General features: G+C 36.7%; 2 protein-coding genes across 3 annotated transcripts; one reads left to right on the top strand and one right to left on the bottom strand.

Annotated features, from left to right (window-relative positions):
* Positions 1-237: 237 nt before the first annotated feature.
* On the top strand, positions 238-14,073 carry col9a1a (collagen, type IX, alpha 1a). Its single transcript, XM_065241606.2, has 31 exons — positions 238-429; positions 872-946; positions 1,108-1,146; positions 1,249-1,311; positions 3,210-3,263; positions 3,372-3,407; positions 3,666-3,689; positions 3,776-3,829; positions 3,933-3,986; positions 4,076-4,108; positions 4,781-4,837; positions 5,128-5,181; positions 5,384-5,437; positions 5,550-5,603; positions 5,695-5,748; positions 6,385-6,438; positions 6,654-6,707; positions 6,959-7,012; positions 7,108-7,161; positions 7,282-7,326; positions 7,446-7,499; positions 7,585-7,638; positions 7,721-7,774; positions 8,774-8,845; positions 10,074-10,109; positions 10,476-10,520; positions 10,653-10,685; positions 10,885-11,031; positions 11,176-11,419; positions 11,962-12,039; positions 12,587-14,073. The coding sequence occupies exons 1-31, from the start codon at positions 364-366 to the stop codon at positions 12,790-12,792; spliced, it is 2,055 nt and encodes a 684-aa protein (XP_065097678.1). The 5' UTR covers positions 238-363; the 3' UTR covers positions 12,793-14,073.
* A 50-nt stretch (positions 14,074-14,123) lies between these two features.
* On the bottom strand, positions 14,124-15,864 carry ptp4a1 (protein tyrosine phosphatase 4A1). Of its 2 annotated transcripts, none has more exons than XM_065241607.1 (5): positions 15,724-15,864; positions 15,542-15,634; positions 15,319-15,449; positions 15,128-15,202; positions 14,124-14,997 (listed from the first exon to the last, which is right to left on the bottom strand). In XM_065241607.1, the coding sequence occupies exons 1-5, from the start codon at positions 15,826-15,828 to the stop codon at positions 14,880-14,882; spliced, it is 522 nt and encodes a 173-aa protein (XP_065097679.1). In that variant the 5' UTR covers positions 15,829-15,864; the 3' UTR covers positions 14,124-14,879. The 2 variants fall into 2 exon arrangements, with proteins under 2 accessions (XP_065097679.1, XP_073667843.1); XM_073811742.1 differs by having other exon boundaries at positions 14,124-14,993.
* Positions 15,865-17,025: the final 1,161 nt, after the last annotated feature.

The raw sequence follows: 17,025 nt of genomic DNA, 5'->3' as shown, positions 1-17,025 counted from the left end.
TTATTTTTAATCTAAGTCTCTAATGTACGAATCTACTTAGATTAACTTAATAAGATTATAAATTAATGTTTTCTTTTGGCAAAATTATTACAAAATCCTACTAAACTGGTTCTGATATGAAGACTGTGTTTACAAGCGGTACCCACAGGAGTCTGAGCCACGCCCACTTTACTCTACCCTCCTATCAAATCACCTTCCAGTTTCCAGCGCGTCTCATGAATAAACATCGGTTTTTAATACTACTGCGAGTGGCGAGTACATGGTGTGGAGGTTTGTTCGGGGGATTTTGTCAGAAAACCCGTGAACCCCAACAAATCTCCTAAAAAGAACCGCTTTGCCTCATTTAAGTCATCGGGGGAGAGCATGGGGACTGTACGCGCATCTCTGCTGGGGATTTTACTGCAGTTAGTCCTGATCTGCTCTGCACAGGTAGGATAACATTATTTCTTTAACAGTACACCTGGACCTATTGACTGTGCGTGTGTGTGTTTAGTATGTCATGCATTGAGTTACTGTATGGTTTTTAACATTTCTATATTGCAAGTAATAAAAATCAGAGGATCTGTATTGACAAATGATTGATTGATTTGATATGGCATTAGTACATAATACACTAAAGCAGTAAAATTGAAAGCCATTAAATATTTTAGATTAGTTTAATTTATTTATTTATTGTTTTTTATTGATGCAAGCTTCTTTAACCATAAAGGATTCTTTAACAATCTTTAAGGATTGTGATGCCTCTAACCCGAGCCTCAGAGTAGACCTGCTTACAATAACTCGCTTGTTCTATAAGTACTATGCAGATTAATGCATGTGGATTTCAAATTTAATCCTTACACAAAAAATTGAATTTCTTCTGTGTTTTTAGAGGGGACCGCCGGGTCCAAGAGGGCCACCTGGACCGCTAGGGCTTCCTGGATTTTCTGGTGTTGATGGCATTGATGTGAGTCTTATTTTACATTTTTATAACCTTGATACAGTTAACTGTTTTTTTTTTGTTATGTCAAAATAAATCTCTGTCCACATTCTGCATGCAAGGTCTCTTAACAAATGTATAATTAAATAATATCTGAGGTATTTAGTTCATATTTTGTTTTATTTTAGGGTGAGAGGGGTCCTGGTCCTGGCCCAGATGGCCCCCCAGTAAGTATTTGTCTTTTTCAGAACAAAACAATGTTCTGCATGCCAGCACATAATTGTAATGGTATTTTATAATCCATTAATCAGATATAATGAATTCGGCAGGGCCCTGTTGGGGAGAAAGGCAGGGACGGATTAAATGGCCTTCCAGGAAAACCAGGAGCAGACGTGAGTCTTGATCTTTATTTGTTTAAAGGTCAGCGATATGAGATTAAATCATTTCTATTCAGAGTATCTCTGAGCAGTGGTTCTCAAACGTTTTCAGCGTGCCCCCATATTAAACATATTAAATTATACAACATCTTGCTGTTGGTTAGTAGCCTTTTTTGAGGTTTATTAAACAGAATTCATGATAAATTAATGTATTTTATACAATGTCATAAAACTGGGACCATCTTGTCCCCAGTTTGAGAACCCCTGTCTTAGAGCATCAGAGACTGTGAGTGTAGTTTGTATTGGAGAGGTCTGGGTAGAAAAAAGGTGAAAATAAACTCCTTGATGAAAATGGGTTTGAAAGAGGGATGAGGGAGCCCCTTACAGGTTTCCTGATGGAGACAGAGATCCTTTTGTGTAAGTCAGGAGCTACAGGACCTGAACTGTGTATTGCTGCTGATGGGACTGAACATTAAACTGAGGTACAGCAGCTCCTTTGTGGCTCCTGAATGTGTGCTCTCTGGTTTAGTTGGTGCTGAATGCTACAGTGAATAGTGGAGAATGGTACTGAAGCCAACCTCCTAAGATTGATTCATACCAACATGCAGACATACAGTATTTACATAAATCGTATAATCTATATGTATTCCTGTCACGTTAGTATTTATGAATGTAAAAATTGGTTGTTTACTTAAACGTAATTGTATTTCATATATTAATTACATGCCTGCCATAATAAAGTATATGTAGGCTATAGAGAGAAGTGTAATGAAAAGTTTATGACTGAATTGGAAATTACATGGTTAATAGCTCTCATTTTTAAGATGTGTGTCAAGTTCCCTGTAATGATTTTTCATGTGTGAAGTTACATGGGTGTCTGCTGTGGTCTCTATATTAGAGGAATTGTGGGCGGAGCTTGTTACTCTATTCTCTTGGTAAATATGATTTATTTTAGGTTAAAAAAGGTTATTCCTCATATAGCCCTTCTTCAAGTTATTTTTGTTTTTGTTTTTACATTATAGAACATACACAAAACATCCAAGCATACAGACAATATCATTCATATTTTATATTTCAGAGCAAAGGCTAAGCAGCATCCAATGAACAGCATAACTGGTCAAGATTATTATTGGACTTTCTCCAAAAGTAATATGCCAGGAAGACAAGTCAACCAGGCCTTAAACTGAGGAAACAAAACCTGTAAAAAAGTTTTGTTGTACTTCAATTTTAAGTTTAATCAACTTTACAAAAATTTTAACTTTCTTGATTAGTAAAGAGTTGCTATAAATTATATAAAAAAGTTGAATTAGCTTAAGTTATTTCAACTTTATTTGATAATTTATACCAACTCCTCACTATCAAGAAAATTGAAATGAATTGTAATTTCAAATGGATTAAACTTAAAAAATTAAAAGGAAAACACCACCGTTTTTCAATATTTTACTATGTTCTTACCTCAAATTAGATGAATGAATGCATACTTATCTTTTTTCAATGCGTGCACTTAATCTTTGCACAGCGTGTCATGAATGTGTTAGCATTTAGCCTAGCCCCATTCATTCCTTAGGATCCAAACAGAGATGAATTTAGAAGCCACCAAACACTTTTCCTATTGAAATAGTGAAAAACTGTGGTGTTTTCCTTTAAGTAAAACAAGGAATTTTACAGTATATCTGACTTCCAGAAATGTAGAATAAAACTCTTAGCAATAATCGTTACATATATATATTGATCCTTTTTATACTGAACTTTTATTTATAAAATGCTAGCAAAAGAAGTCAATAACAGCCACTAAAACCCTGCAGCTGTATCACACATCTTTAGTTAAGCTGTTATCAGGTCATTCAAATATCAGGTGTACCTCCACAGTTATAAGTAAAGTCTGTGCTTATTGATGGCTTCGTCTTTTTAAGGGTTTGACTGGGCCACGTGGTGAACCTGGTCCTCTTGGTCCCCCTGGACAGAAAGTAGGATATATACACAAATTGTTACACTTTAAATCACTATACCCTTTTTATAAATAGCTATGACTGATTGTTTAAAATTGTTTAAACTCTCGATGTGATGTTTTTTAGGGTGAACCTGGTGAACCCGGAGCAAGGGGACCCCCTGTAAGTAAAGCATATCTTAGTATAGAAGAGCTGTACACATTAGGAAATGTTGCAAGCAGTATTATTAGGTCAAGTTCAGGTCATTTATGTAGTTTATCCACTCATATACTCAAAGCTGTTTTGTAACTCTGCATACCTAACGTTACAAATATGAATTTATAGTAAGTGTAAAGTATTGTGTTGATCACGTGACTATATGGCTTTGTCTGAATGTGTTTTTTTTTTGCTGATTTGAGACATCTGTCACTGTGTTTACAGGGGGTTGGAGAGGATGGTGAAGCTGTAAGTGTCTTGCTTGTCATGGCTTGAATAGCAGTTTTAAATGAGATTTAAATATGTTGATATTTGTTTTGTTGTTTGTTATGTAGGGTGCTGATGGGGAGGATGGATTACCTGGAGAACTTGGAAAAGTTGGGCCTCCTGTATGTAGCAGTGTTTTATGATGCACCTTATAAGATCAGACTTAGAAAAAGACCTATTTGAATTACTGATATTTAAAAATTTGTCATTGGTTTTGCTGTGAAGGGAAGCCAGGGGCCGAGAGGTCCTATCGGCAGAAGGGGACTGCCTGGGCCCAGAGTAAGTTTTATGATTTTATCTTTATGTTCTTTATTGCCTGATGTTATTGATTCATAATGTAGCTCAAATGCGACTTTTTATCTTTACAGGGTCCTCCTGGAGTCTGGGATGGTAAGGAATTGGTAAGAATCCATCATCTGTTTGCCTTTTCACTAAATCTGTTTTTTAATAGTTTAGTGACCATTTGCTCTTCATACAGTATTATGCAAGTCTTTATTTTTAAAAGTAGTTTTAATGGTCATTTATATATTTGAGAGTCTTTATTAAGATACAAACTGAAAATACAGGAAATATGTACACAAAATATGTAAAAACCCACAATTTTCAAAACAACATGTTGTCTTCTGGTAAAAGTCAGTACTTGGTGTGACCTCTCTTGACCCTAAGCAAATCTTAAACTCTTTTGAGGAGACCTAAAGTTAGGCTATTAGAAATTATGATTTAATTTCATTTAGGTTTAAGAGAGCCTTCAGGTTCCTATTATTGATCAAGTGTAAGGTGAGGTCACACTAAATGACGCTTTGGCTTATAATTTTATTTTGTGTTTTAATACACGTTTCTTGTATTTTCTGCTTGTATTCTTAAAAAAAACTGAGACAAAATTATATATGGGCACTATATCATTCCCAAAACAACAAATCTAACGGTGGCGTGTTGGCCTAAGACTTTTGCACAGTATTGTGTTGCAGAAAACACATTTCTATTTAGAAAACCACATTTACTTTATGTTATGTTTGCTTTAGGTGGCTTATTTTTACATCAGTGTTTTGATATTTCTTTGTTATGTTTTTCAGTGTCCAAATGCCTGTACTACTGGTTTGACTGGCCACCCAGGCCTTGCAGGCATGAAGGTGCGTTAAAATGACATAGTTGAATTTATTTCAATTTGTTTTGTATGTTTTTTTTTATTTTATTGGTTTAATTGTGTTGGGATGCTTTTTGTGTTATGTTATGGCCATCTGGAGATAATGGTGAAAGTATTACTGTAGTGTCTAATAAGCCCATGAGGGTTGGGCACCATATGGTGTTTGACACTTAAATAAATATATCAATCAAAATATTTCAATCAATTCAAACGTCACCAAAACATCTGGATGCTGATGCACAGGTGTTCTTCATCCTGTTTCATTTTGCTTTTTAGGGCCACAAAGGGGTTAAAGGTGAATCAGGTGAACCAGGAAGGCAAGGACATAAGGTGACAGTTGCATAAGTCAAGTTATTTTGTTCTTTTTTTGACAGTAAAGAATATGACTTACATATTGTATGTGTAAAAAAGTCAATGATGCGTCATAAATAATTATTTAATCCACATGTTTATGTTCAGACCTGAACACACATAATACATTTGAACAGATGACTGAATCAGAACTGAATGTTGAATGTTTTTCATGCTACAGGGAGAGGAAGGAGATCAAGGAGGACCTGGAGAGCCAGGCGCGTCTGGACCACCTGTAAAAACTCATCTAATGTTTTACATATGCTTTATGTTGTTGTTCTTTGGATCTTTTATAATGTGTTCCTGCTGTCACTGAACATCTTTGTGTGCTTGTTTTGTAACTGTAGGGTAAACAGGGTCTCATAGGAATCACAGGGATGATGGGCCCTAAAGGTGATAAGGTAAGGTTAAAAAGTCTTCATATTAAATATTACATATTACAAAATAACAATAATGTGTAATCAAGTTTCTAAATATGATTTTTTTTGTTAGGGGGTTCGTGGGAATGTTGGCGACGTGGGTCCTCAGGGTATACAGGGCGCCCCTGTAAGTGCCACAAACTCATTAACCAATTTTATTAACAGTTTTAAGGGATCATATCGTGAAAATCAAACTTTTTCCATGTTTAAGTGCTATAATTGGGTCCTCAGTGCTTCTATCAACCTAGAAAATTGGACAAAGATCAACCCAGTAACTTAGTTTTGGTAAACCATGTGAAAAAATAGGTCATTGAAATTTGGCTCCCCTTGTGATGTCAGAAGGGGATAATACCGCCCCTTAATCTGTACTATCCAACCGCGGCACTGCCATTCAGTGCAGAGATCAGCTCATTTGCATTATAAAGGACACAGCCAAAAACTGCTCACACATACAAAGTTGCAATTTTAATTTATGTTATAATAAATTATCTATATGGAATTTGCTATATGGAAGCTTAAACTTCACATTCTGGGGGTAAAAAATGTCACCTTTACGTGCAAAATAATCAATGATTATATATTCAAATTATTTAATAATTATTTGTACTTTATTAAAACTATATTTAGCTCTAAGTTTCAAAGCGATCGCATGATGCACACTGAGCTCATATCATCGACTTTTGCTGTTACTTTATTTGCTTTTATTAAATCAATCTAAAATGGCTAAATAAAACCTAAAAAATTTACTTTCTATTTTCCGAAGGGTGATCGCGGACAAAGAGGAAAAGTAGGTGAGAATGGGCCAAAAGGTGCTGAGGTAAGTCATCATTCAAAAACACATAGTAACTAACAACATATATCAAATATATCAGAATGCTGTATGTGTTCATTAGCAACATAAGATACACAGTACTACCACTTTCATATAGGGACTAATCTTGCAGCATAGCTTTAATTTCTTGTGTTAAGCACTTTTAATCTGTTTTTTTATTTGCTGTTGTAATATCAATACATGTTGGATGCTGTTTTTAGGGACCTCTGGGAATGCAGGGACTGAGTGGTTTACCAGGACCAAAAGGAGAAACTGTAAGTTACTACAATCTTAAAAATTAAGGTGATACTACAGATGCCACAGAAGAACAATTTTTGGTTCTCCAAAGAGAATAACCATTTTTTTTTTAGCTTAAAATAGCTTAAAAACACTTTTTCACTACAAAGAACCTTTTGTATTGAACCATATTGACAAAAAATTTCTTTGATGGCATTATGTAGCACTTTTATTTTAATAGTGTATTGCTACCATACTGTGATTTCATTATACCACTTTTATGATGTAGGGTTTGCCTGGTGTGGATGGTCGTGATGGTATTCCAGGACTGCCTGCAGTAAAGGTAAAGACTTTAATTTGTGAATGCAAAGCAAAGTCATTTGTTTCCTTTTTTACTAAAGTGATTTGTATCTATTTATGTGTCCATTGTTGTTCTAGGGTCTTCCTGGGAAAGTTGGCTCACCTGGTGAAGCTGGACTTCAAGGACTTCCAGTGCGTATGACCTTTAACCTGTATTATAAATCCAATAAGTGTGCAGGAACATAATTGGGAATAGCTTGCAATATTGTTTTTTTCTTAAACATCGGAGATTTATATTTCAATCTTCTCCAGGGTTTACCAGGTATTCCAGGAGCAAAAGGCCATATGGGGGGAAAAGTAGGTATCTATGTCATTTGGGTTGATTGGTCATAGTCAGATATATTAGCTAATTAATAATAAATACTACAGATATTAGTATTTAGCAAGAAGAATGACATGTTTTATGCTTGCTCCAGGGAAATACTGGTGGTCCAGGTGTGGCAGGTCTAATTGGAAACAATGGAAAAACTGTGAGTCGCAGCTGTCCCAGTGTTTACAACAACATTAGATAGATACCTTGATGCCAAGTATTAATTTTCCAATGTTATATTTCAGGGTGAGCGTGGTGAGCAGGGAGAGGTGGGACCAGTCGGACCAAGAGGTGGGCCAGTGAGTATATTTCCATACATATCACATAACATCAAACCCTTCAATAATCACTTCAATAATCTCTCTTTCTTTTTTTCTCCAGGGTGAGCGAGGAAATAAGGGTCCTGATGGGCCTGCTGGCATGCCAGGAGCAAGGGTGAGTTATGAGGGCGTGGGGTCCTCAAACCATCAGTTATATCACTATTAAATAAGATAAATGCATGTAGTTAAATAGGACAGTATATACAGCCACTGTGTGTCCTTTTAATAAACCTTCACACTAGAGCATTACCCATAAGCCCACGCTATATGTAAGGGATAATGTACTGTACATCCAGCTGGTTGTTATCGCAGAAGAAATATATAGTAGATATATGGACTAATAATATTTTAATTTGTAATAAACCTAGCGAGACATTTAAACAAGTCCAAAGTTACAAAAAAAGAAGTAATATATGTTATTAATTATGCACATTTATATTAAATTTATTTGAAAGTATTAAACTGCACCTGTCGAGATGACTCACAGTATCCGGATGAGGCTATGTTATCAGTTTCAGGTGGTCGTTATCTGGGAATAACAAATCTTGGAATGATGGCCACTGGCCAATCGGAATCAAGCATTTTAGAGCACTGTGTAATAATAACCAACCACAATGACAGGTCATTATTATCAACTTGAATTCACTCAATCAGCAATATATTTAACAGCACAATTCAAAACAAGTTGCTGTTGTGTCCAATTCTCAGATTTATGTTCTTTATACTCCTGCTGCTTCAGTCTGTAACGCAGCTCTGGTTGGCCTGTAATTGGCTGTTATAGGCATGAATAGCCTGTTGTTATGTAGGCCTAGTGGACGAGGGTATTTTCTTTGGTAAGAAGATATTCAGAGCAGGAGGGGGGCTTGAATGACTTCTCTGTTTTACTGAAATTCCTTAAAACAGCCATTGGAGGCCATCAGACTTGATCATAATCCGTATCCATCCACACACCTTCAGACATGCCCCTCTCATACCTTCCTCACACAGCTGACTGTTTTTTTTTTAGAGCAGATGTGGTTTGTAGGGCAGCTACAAGCACAGGCCATGTAGTGTTCAAGAATTTCTGTTTATTTATGTGTGTGTGTGTGAGTGTGTGTTTTTATGTATTCCACAGGGAAATAAAGGAGATCAAGGTCTTCCCGGTGTTCCAGGGCCTGCTGGCTTTTCTGGGCAAAAAGGAGATAGGGTACAATGATGAACTTTGTAGTTCTTTTTAAGAATGAAGCGTTTCTATTTGATTTTTTTTACACGAAAGAACGTACAAATGTGTTTTGAAAAGCAAATTATGCTTTCTGAAGAGTATTTTTATAAGCATGTCATATTATTTTATATGCATGTAATATTCAGACGATCTACTAAATTTGCTAAGACGTGCAGTATAATAGTACACAAAACTTTTCCACATTGCAATGTGTTTGATCTTACATTGCATTCTTAGTTTTAAAAATAAACGAAAAGTAGCAAACATTTTTTTTTTACTTTTTTATTTGCAGTGGCGGCTGGTGACTGCTTATCTGAGGGGCGCAAGTTCAAAATGTGTGTTCGGGGGGTCATGTGTGTTGCTCACGTATTCAAAATATTTGTTTGTTTTGTCATGTGAACCATGTGCATCACGTGTTTTGTCAAAATAAGTGCCTTGCTGTACAAGCGTTAAAATTGTTTATGATAAAAGAGACACTCACGTTCACAAAATACACGCAAGACACTCACTTAACACTAAACTTTGATTAGGCATGAGATTATGCGAGTATCTGGCAAACGCAAGCGTCTCTTTTATCATAAACCCTTAAGACGCGTCTGCAGCAGGCACTTATTTTGACAAGACACGTGATGCACGTAGGATCACTCGACGCGCAGAACACATATTTTGAAATTACGAACCACACACGATAGGCTACTTACATGTTGTGACCTATTTCGCAAAGAGCGCCCTCGAAAAAAGAAGTCACCGGCCGCCAGTTTATTTGATTTGAGTTAAAACATGACAAATATAACAAAATGTATATTTAGTGTAGTTTACAATGCAAACCAAATAAATTACAGAGTATATTTATGTATTTCATTTTTAGCCATTAGAGATCAGGGGTGAATTCCAAACTTCAGGAAGGGGTCGCCACACAAAAAGTCATTACAGATAATGAGAAAATTACATTATTTTCTTCCGATTGGAATTTGAACCAGATCTGGAACTTCTTTATCGATTTTTATTATATTAAAAACGTATATTTTTCTCAGATATTTCTCTGGGTGTATTATGGGTGTGTGGTATTGGGGTGTTTTACTGTTTCTTACTTATTGTCTGGTTGTTTCCCCTTTACTATGTACATTGTACAGCACTTAGTTTAGTCCTATAGCTGTTTTAAAACGTGCTTTATAAATAAATTGAACTTGAACTTATTTGTATTACTCTTTAGGGTGCTGTTGGTCTCACTAGTCCAAAAGGCGAGCAAGTAAGTCATAATAAAAAAATTTAAAATATGGAGTTTTTTAAATACTTGAATAACATTAAAGGCGAAACGCTTTGGAAAAGGGAGTCGGGCTGACTACCAAAACACACTTGTAGCCAATCAGCAGTAAGCGGGCGTGTCTACTAACTGACATCATTGCCTGTGTTGCGAATGTGTGGGGCAGGGCTATCAAATGAAGGTCCAGATTCTATTGGGGTAGGGGCGTGTTTGTTTAGGGTGATTTCAAATGTCAACCTTGGCTTTCGGAGATCATGGACCCTGCCTTTAATAATATTATTTTAATAAACAGAATTAGATTTATATTTTCTTACTCGAATTATACAACATATCTATTTTGTGTTTTTTTAGGGGCCACCTGGTGAAGAGGGTATAACAGGAGAAAAGGGAGATTTAGTAAGTAAAAACAGCTAAAAATTATTATATTCCCAGGGATATATTCCCCAAAACCAATACCAGATATTTATTTTAGGCACAGGTCACATTTCCCTTTCTGATCTAAAACTTATTTTCCACATATTTTCTCAGGGTGATGAGGGAGAGCCGGGAGAAAAAGGATCGGTGAGTCAGGGTTGAGAAGTAATGTTATTATTTAGATGTTTTTATTCTTTCACTTTTTATTTCATGACTATAGGCCTAAACAGAATCTGTGCCTCAAGATGTTTCCATAAATACTGTCAGCCACCTTTAAAAGTCTATTCTTAGACCTATTTACATTTTTACAAGTTTCCATGTGAGCCTATCTGTGCAAATATTTTAGACAGGAAAGCTTGGAGATACAGGAAATAAAGGACCAGAGGGTGGGCGTGGCCAGCCTGGACCCCTGGGCCAACCTGGAGGACCTGGACCAAGAGGCATGCAAGGAGACCGCGGAGCACCTGGATTACCAGGGGGACAGGGACGACGAGTATGTCAATTTTAATGCACCACAGTACATGCCAACTGATACAATGACACGTTTAAAGAGTTAACTAAACTCATTAAATGCTTGCCAGGCCAAGGTTGAACAAACATATAATAGTTTCATAGTGTCCATATGACTTTCCTCCAGGGACGAGGACCCACAGATGATCACATCAAGGATGTCTGCAGGAGGGTTTTGCAAACTCACTTTGCTCAGATGGCGGCCAGTCTGAAGAGGCCCGAATCTGGCATCCCTGGGTTGACAGGTCCTCCGGGTCCTCCTGGACCTCCAGGGCCCGCTGGAAATAATGGCTTCCCTGGGCATCCTGGGAACAGAGGACTGCCAGGTCTCAAAGGGCCACCAGGTCTTTTGGGAAGAAAAGGACCCAAAGGTATGAAGAAACATTTACAGATGGAACCTGTTAATTTGCAGTAAACTATCCGTAATGCTTGTTTGACCAAATCACAAATTGCGACATTAAGTAGCTTTCCACATTTAGTTTTTGCTACCATTCATTAATCCCCTGTGATACATTTTTTTTCAAACAGATTCTAGGTTGAAATCTAACTGTATACATTTTCACAAATGCTTTAACAAAATATAACAATAAATACAGAAGGCGGCAGTTTGTCAGAGGGATAAATCGCCTGAACTGTTATACTAGTATTTGACAATTGTACACGTATATATATACGTGAAAGGGGACTAGGATTTAACTTATGGAACCTTCAAAATATTTTATGGTTTTGGTTCAAGTCTAATAATGGAATGGAGATCATAAGTGTAAACATTGTAAGATTGTATACAAGCTTATCTGTGGCTACTTACAGTAACATTTGAGAGTTGTTATATGACTAGAAGGACCATGTTTGACCCTAGACCCCACCATTGTTTTAAAGACATGTTTATGAGATCTTTTAATTTTCTATGTAGGTGACCAAGGTGACAGGGGAGATAGGGGTCCCACATTGCAGGGACCCAAAGGTATACCTGGACCACCAGGGCTCCCAGGTAAGTGAGAGGCTTAATATTTTGGATCAATGATTGGCACTATTTACTCATGTTGTCTCAATCTTTTTATGCTTTATCAGGCCATTTTAATCCTGGGTTAGTAGTACTTAATCCTGGTTGGTTAGGTTTTTCACCTTATATTGGATTAATGTTTTCAACATGTCTATTAAATACAGTGCACAAAGTTTTCGGTGATTAAATAGTGCATGAATATTTATTAAGATTTATAATTTCAAATGTATGATTTGCTGTCTGTTTTTAAAGAAGCAAACCATAACTTTTGTCTCTCTATTATCATCTCTATTTGAAATACGAAATTGCAGGTTACTTTAGGGCAGTTTCCCGAACAGGGTTTAGATTTATTCAGGACTAGGCCTTAGTTATATTAGAACATTCAAGTTAGTTTTTTTACAAAAAAAGCCAACTATACACCCATTTTAAAACATCACTTAACCCGGAATTAATTGTATTGTAAAAACCCTTTACAGATGTTCAAAGGTATGGAGCTAAATGACCATGGTTCAAATCTGTCATCACTTGTTCTCAGGTAACCCTGGTAGCCCGGCATACGGTAAAGATGGGCGTGATGGCCTACGAGGACCGGTAGGTGTTCCTGGAAATCCAGGCGTTCCTGGGCCACCTGGTCCTCCTGGACTCAACGGATACTGCGAATCATCTCAGTGCATCCCTCAAGAAATTCCAGGGCCAACGGCAATAAAGGACTCCAACATGAAGGGACCAGAGAGTCTATGAGTGGACGACCATCAGAGAGTTGAACATCAGAGCCCAGCATCTCTGGACAAGAATATAAAGAAAGACTAAAGGAGCGACTCCCTTCTACAAGGAGATTTCTGTGCTGATGGTACATGCAAGAGTGATAATACTTGTCAAACACTAGAGCGAAGGCAAGATCACTTCCTGTTACAGTTCCCAGTCATTCAGCCAAGAAAAAAATGTTTTGACATCAATTTGTGTAGTATTGATATCTCTGTTAAAAATAAAAATAAACCTAAATAGTCCCAATAATAGCAATGTAATCAAAGTTTGCGAAAATACATGCTAAAGGTCTGGTATGTTTTAAATAGACTTTTACTGGACGGTGTTTTTAATTTTCTTCAGCATACAGTAACACAAAATGTCACATCCTGGTTGCTTTACACATTAAAAACTGTAATAAGGGTAAAGCTACGCTAACAGAATTTTGTAAATTTGTCAATATTGAACTCTTAAAGCAATACTCCAGCCAAATATCTAAATTACCACATGATTTACTCACCCTCAAGCCATTCGAAATACACGTGTCAATCATTTTTCAGACGAAACACATTTTGGAGTTATTTTACTAAATGCCTTTAGTAAAAAAGGTTTTTCAAGCTTATAACGGTAGAAAACAGGGATCTTGTAAGGTAACAACTTCTGACTTTAAAAAAGTGCATCCATCATTCACAGAAGTAATCCACATGGCTCCATGGGGTTAATAAAGGTCTTGTGAGGGTAATCGATGCGATTTTGTAAGAAAAATATCTATATTTTAAACTTTTTAAACTATAATAACTAGCTTCCGGTAGCGACGCCATCTTGGACTCACGCGAGGCACTGCGCAACGAACGATCAAAACTCTCGTGAATCGCGTGAGTCCAAGTTTCTTTACCGGAAGCTAATTATTAAAGTTTATGAAGTTAGAAGTTGTTCCCTGATCCATTTTTTACCATTATAAAGCTTGAAAGTGCAAGGACATTTACAAAAATAACTTCAAATGTGCTCGTCTGAAGGATGATGGACTTGTGTATCTCGGATTGCTTGAGGCTTATAAAATCATGAGGTAATTTTGATTTTTGTCTAGAGTATCACTTTAAATAATTTGCCAGCATTTTTGTTTCAGTATCCTTGGGTTGTTTCACTCAGAGATGTCTTTGGTTCAGTGTATTAGGGGTGAGAAAACATGTTTAGGAAAAATATGTAGCTTTCTATATTTAGTATTTATTATAGAAAGGTTGGATGTGCAGTTGTTAAAGAGGGAAAATAAAAGAATTTTGATAAATGCTCCATCTTTTCCATTTTAAAAAAACTTAACGACACGTGTGTTCCTTCAGTGTATCTTTTATTCTTTCTTGTACTCTCAAATTGGTGAACTTCTTGCAGCTTATCTCTATCCTAAAACACATATCCATTAATATAAATAGGTGATTTAACAATACACATATTCAAATACCGTACATAAATCAAGTATTAAAATATTAAGTTACGCACATCAAATAATAATGCATAAAAAATATCGCAGACATTGAGGTCCAGTTAGGTAAACAAAGTCTGGATAAACAACAAAAACTAATACCTTAACCACTATACGTATTTATATAAAGAGATTTTATTCTGTATTTTTCTTCTCTCTTCCTGATGTTTTCTGCAAAAAAAAAGACATCAAGAACCTCTCCAAATGCCATTGACAACTCTTCCACTAGGCGGCGTCTTTCTGCTGTAATAAGGCATTGATTTTAGATCTATTTGGAGGCAGGCGTTTTGATACATATAGACTAAAAATCATCAATAACAAAAATGCACTAAAAACTTAAATGTTTGGTTAAATCCTTTACACTACTACATGTTTGGCGGAAGTGAGACTAAACTCCAATGCAAAACATTAGATCATGTTAAATGGCCCTTAACAAAACAAGCACACCTTGCAAAACGTCTCCACAGGTACAACATTAAACAATAAAAGGAAGAGGGACTTAAGCTTAATTTCTGAAACGGTATTTTCACAGTTACCAATTAAGAGAATAAACTACTCATGTTAAAGATTCGGATTATACGTTTTAAAATGGCTGATCCGCAGGCGTTTACTGGATGCAGCAGTTGTTGCGGTGGCCGTTGGAATCTTTGAATCGAAGCCGCATTTTGGGACGATATTTCTCCAGATAGAAGAGCTGCTTGCTGTTAAATGCTCCACGGCGCTTTCTAGGAAAAATAAAAAAAAACAATTAGGAATAAAGACATTTACAGCCTCTATGTCAATGTCCCAATGTCACTACTGAATGAAAATCTATTGTTGCAACTGGAACAAGAGAAATAATTTAAGTCCACTCACTGCCGGATAAACTGAACAGCATCTTCATATTTCATCCCGCATTCAATCAAAGCTAGAGCAACCAGCACTGGGGCTCTATAGGAAAAACAACACGTAACACACCATGAATCATACATGATGATACAAAGCAAACAAAAAATATACCAAAGTATATTCAAGTGTAATTTCCAATGCAAATCATGCAAAATTACCTTCCAAGGCCTGCTACACAGTGCACGGCAATGCAGCAGCCTGGCTCCTCCCTAAACTTAACCCTAACGAGATTTAGCCAATCGTCAACGATTTTGTTAGAAGGAGGAGCTCCATCATCGAAGGGCCAATCCTGTAAAGCAGAATTTAGATCAAGCATGATGTTACTTTTAAATATGGCCCTTTTTGATGACTATTTGGTTGATTGGGTTTATGTAAACTTACCAGAACTTGAATGCCCTCTTTAACCACCAAGTTTGCATCATACGTGACCTCACACACTCGAACAACCGTGGTCACCCCATACTTCTTCAGTTCCTGATGGGAAGAAGAGACGTAATGAAAGTGAAGTGTGATAGCGGACTCCATTATGAGCTTGTGTTTGACACGTTTAAGTAAACACTCACCTCAATGAATTTGTGAAGAGTGGCATTAGTGGGGTTGTGGGTAATGAGGAATCTCATGTTTTTGTAAGTGATCTCCACTGGGGCAGGCCTATTCATACGAGCCATTTTTGACTACTCGAAAAAGCTTTAAATTCTTTCGAATGAAAAAGGAAAAAAATCTCTCTCCAGTAACAGAAAAATATTGTGTGGATACGACCAGGAAAAACAGGTATGACCCAAAATGTAAGAATGATAAAACAAACACAAAAATCCTACAAAACAAGGCTGGTCCTCTGGCGTGAGTGAAGACGGAGGGCCGACGAGGGCAGTGCACTTCAAAAGATTTTTTTACCCCATCCAGACCCGTCGACTGCTGTGGACGCCCTCTTTCCAAGCCCGATCCCGCCAACGTTAAAACTGTAACACAAGTCTCTCTTCTGATGAGGTAGTTTGGCTTGACGTTCACTTCTCTGCATAAACGCCGTGCTGTGCCTGGCAGTAGTCTCCACTGCCCTTCAGAAACTCCATAAATGTGCGACCCAAAACACCACAGAACTGCTGCGAAAATACAAGAACAAATACACAAAAACATCAGGGCACATGCAGACATTTAATTCATATTATTCACTGCTGATATTACCGATGTGAATTTATTACACACGGTGTGTTAAGAGGGTGACTCAGAAAAGGGGTCAATCGTTCAATACATCCGCATAGCTTTGAATCAACAGTGACATCATGAAAGTCAACCTTATCTTTTTTCTCTCTAAACACAATGACGCAAAACAGGTGAGTCAACAAGAAAGGTATGAGCTCATGGTCAAAGCGTTTAAACCGGTTTAGATGTCATGTGGTTTCTAGGAAATTACGTGTGTGCCGTGAGGACACACACGTGTTTTATGCAGGTCTGTGGGATTATCGGGGATTTATCCTCTTTGGAAAATCCCTTCTAAAAGACGCAATAATACAAATGTCGTCGTATATTAAATCTACATGTTATTCAAGTCAGAGTTTGTTGGTTGTAATATATTCAAATATTTTCAGTTTCTGGGCATGAAAAGGCCCCACGATGAGTCCCTAAAATTATCAAATGGGTTTTATTTGCTAAAAAGAGGTCTAATATAATTGTAGTTTGAATTTAACAGATAATTTCATGTTATCCAAGGACCAAAACAAAGATTACACGTCCTTAAAACAACACCTACGCAAACATATGTTAATAGATTATGACTGACAAAGGAATGCTCATTTTAAAAAGAGGACAAAACGATCACCAATAAGATTTACATTTAACAACAATCTCTTTGTTTTAACCTCATTTAA

Source organism: Paramisgurnus dabryanus, chromosome 14 (assembly GCF_030506205.2).
Source record: "Paramisgurnus dabryanus chromosome 14, PD_genome_1.1, whole genome shotgun sequence".
Classification (NCBI taxonomy): domain Eukaryota; kingdom Metazoa; phylum Chordata; class Actinopteri; order Cypriniformes; family Cobitidae; genus Paramisgurnus; species Paramisgurnus dabryanus.
Note: the sequence above shows the minus strand (reverse complement) of the source record. Positions and strands in the feature narration are given on the sequence as shown.

Bases quoted from the DNA above. Each gene is read 5' to 3' on its own strand.
- col9a1a (XM_065241606.2), top strand. From the start codon at position 364: ATGGGGACTGTACGCGCATCTCTGCTGGGGATTTTACTGCAGTTAGTC. The intron at 430-871 runs GTAGGATAACAT...CTGTGTTTTTAG, and splicing joins TCCTGATCTGCTCTGCACAG to AGGGGACCGCCGGGTCCAAG. The intron at 5,749-6,384 runs GTAAGTGCCACA...TATTTTCCGAAG, and splicing joins AGGGTATACAGGGCGCCCCT to GGTGATCGCGGACAAAGAGG.
- ptp4a1 (XM_073811742.1), bottom strand. From the start codon at position 15,828: ATGGCTCGTATGAATAGGCCTGCCCCAGTGGAGATCACTTACAAAAAC. The intron at 15,450-15,541 runs GTAAGTTTACAT...TCTGCTTTACAG, and splicing joins AAGAGGGCATTCAAGTTCTG to GATTGGCCCTTCGATGATGG. The intron at 14,994-15,127 runs GTGAGTGGACTT...TTTCCTAGAAAG, and splicing joins GCTGTTCAGTTTATCCGGCA to CGCCGTGGAGCATTTAACAG.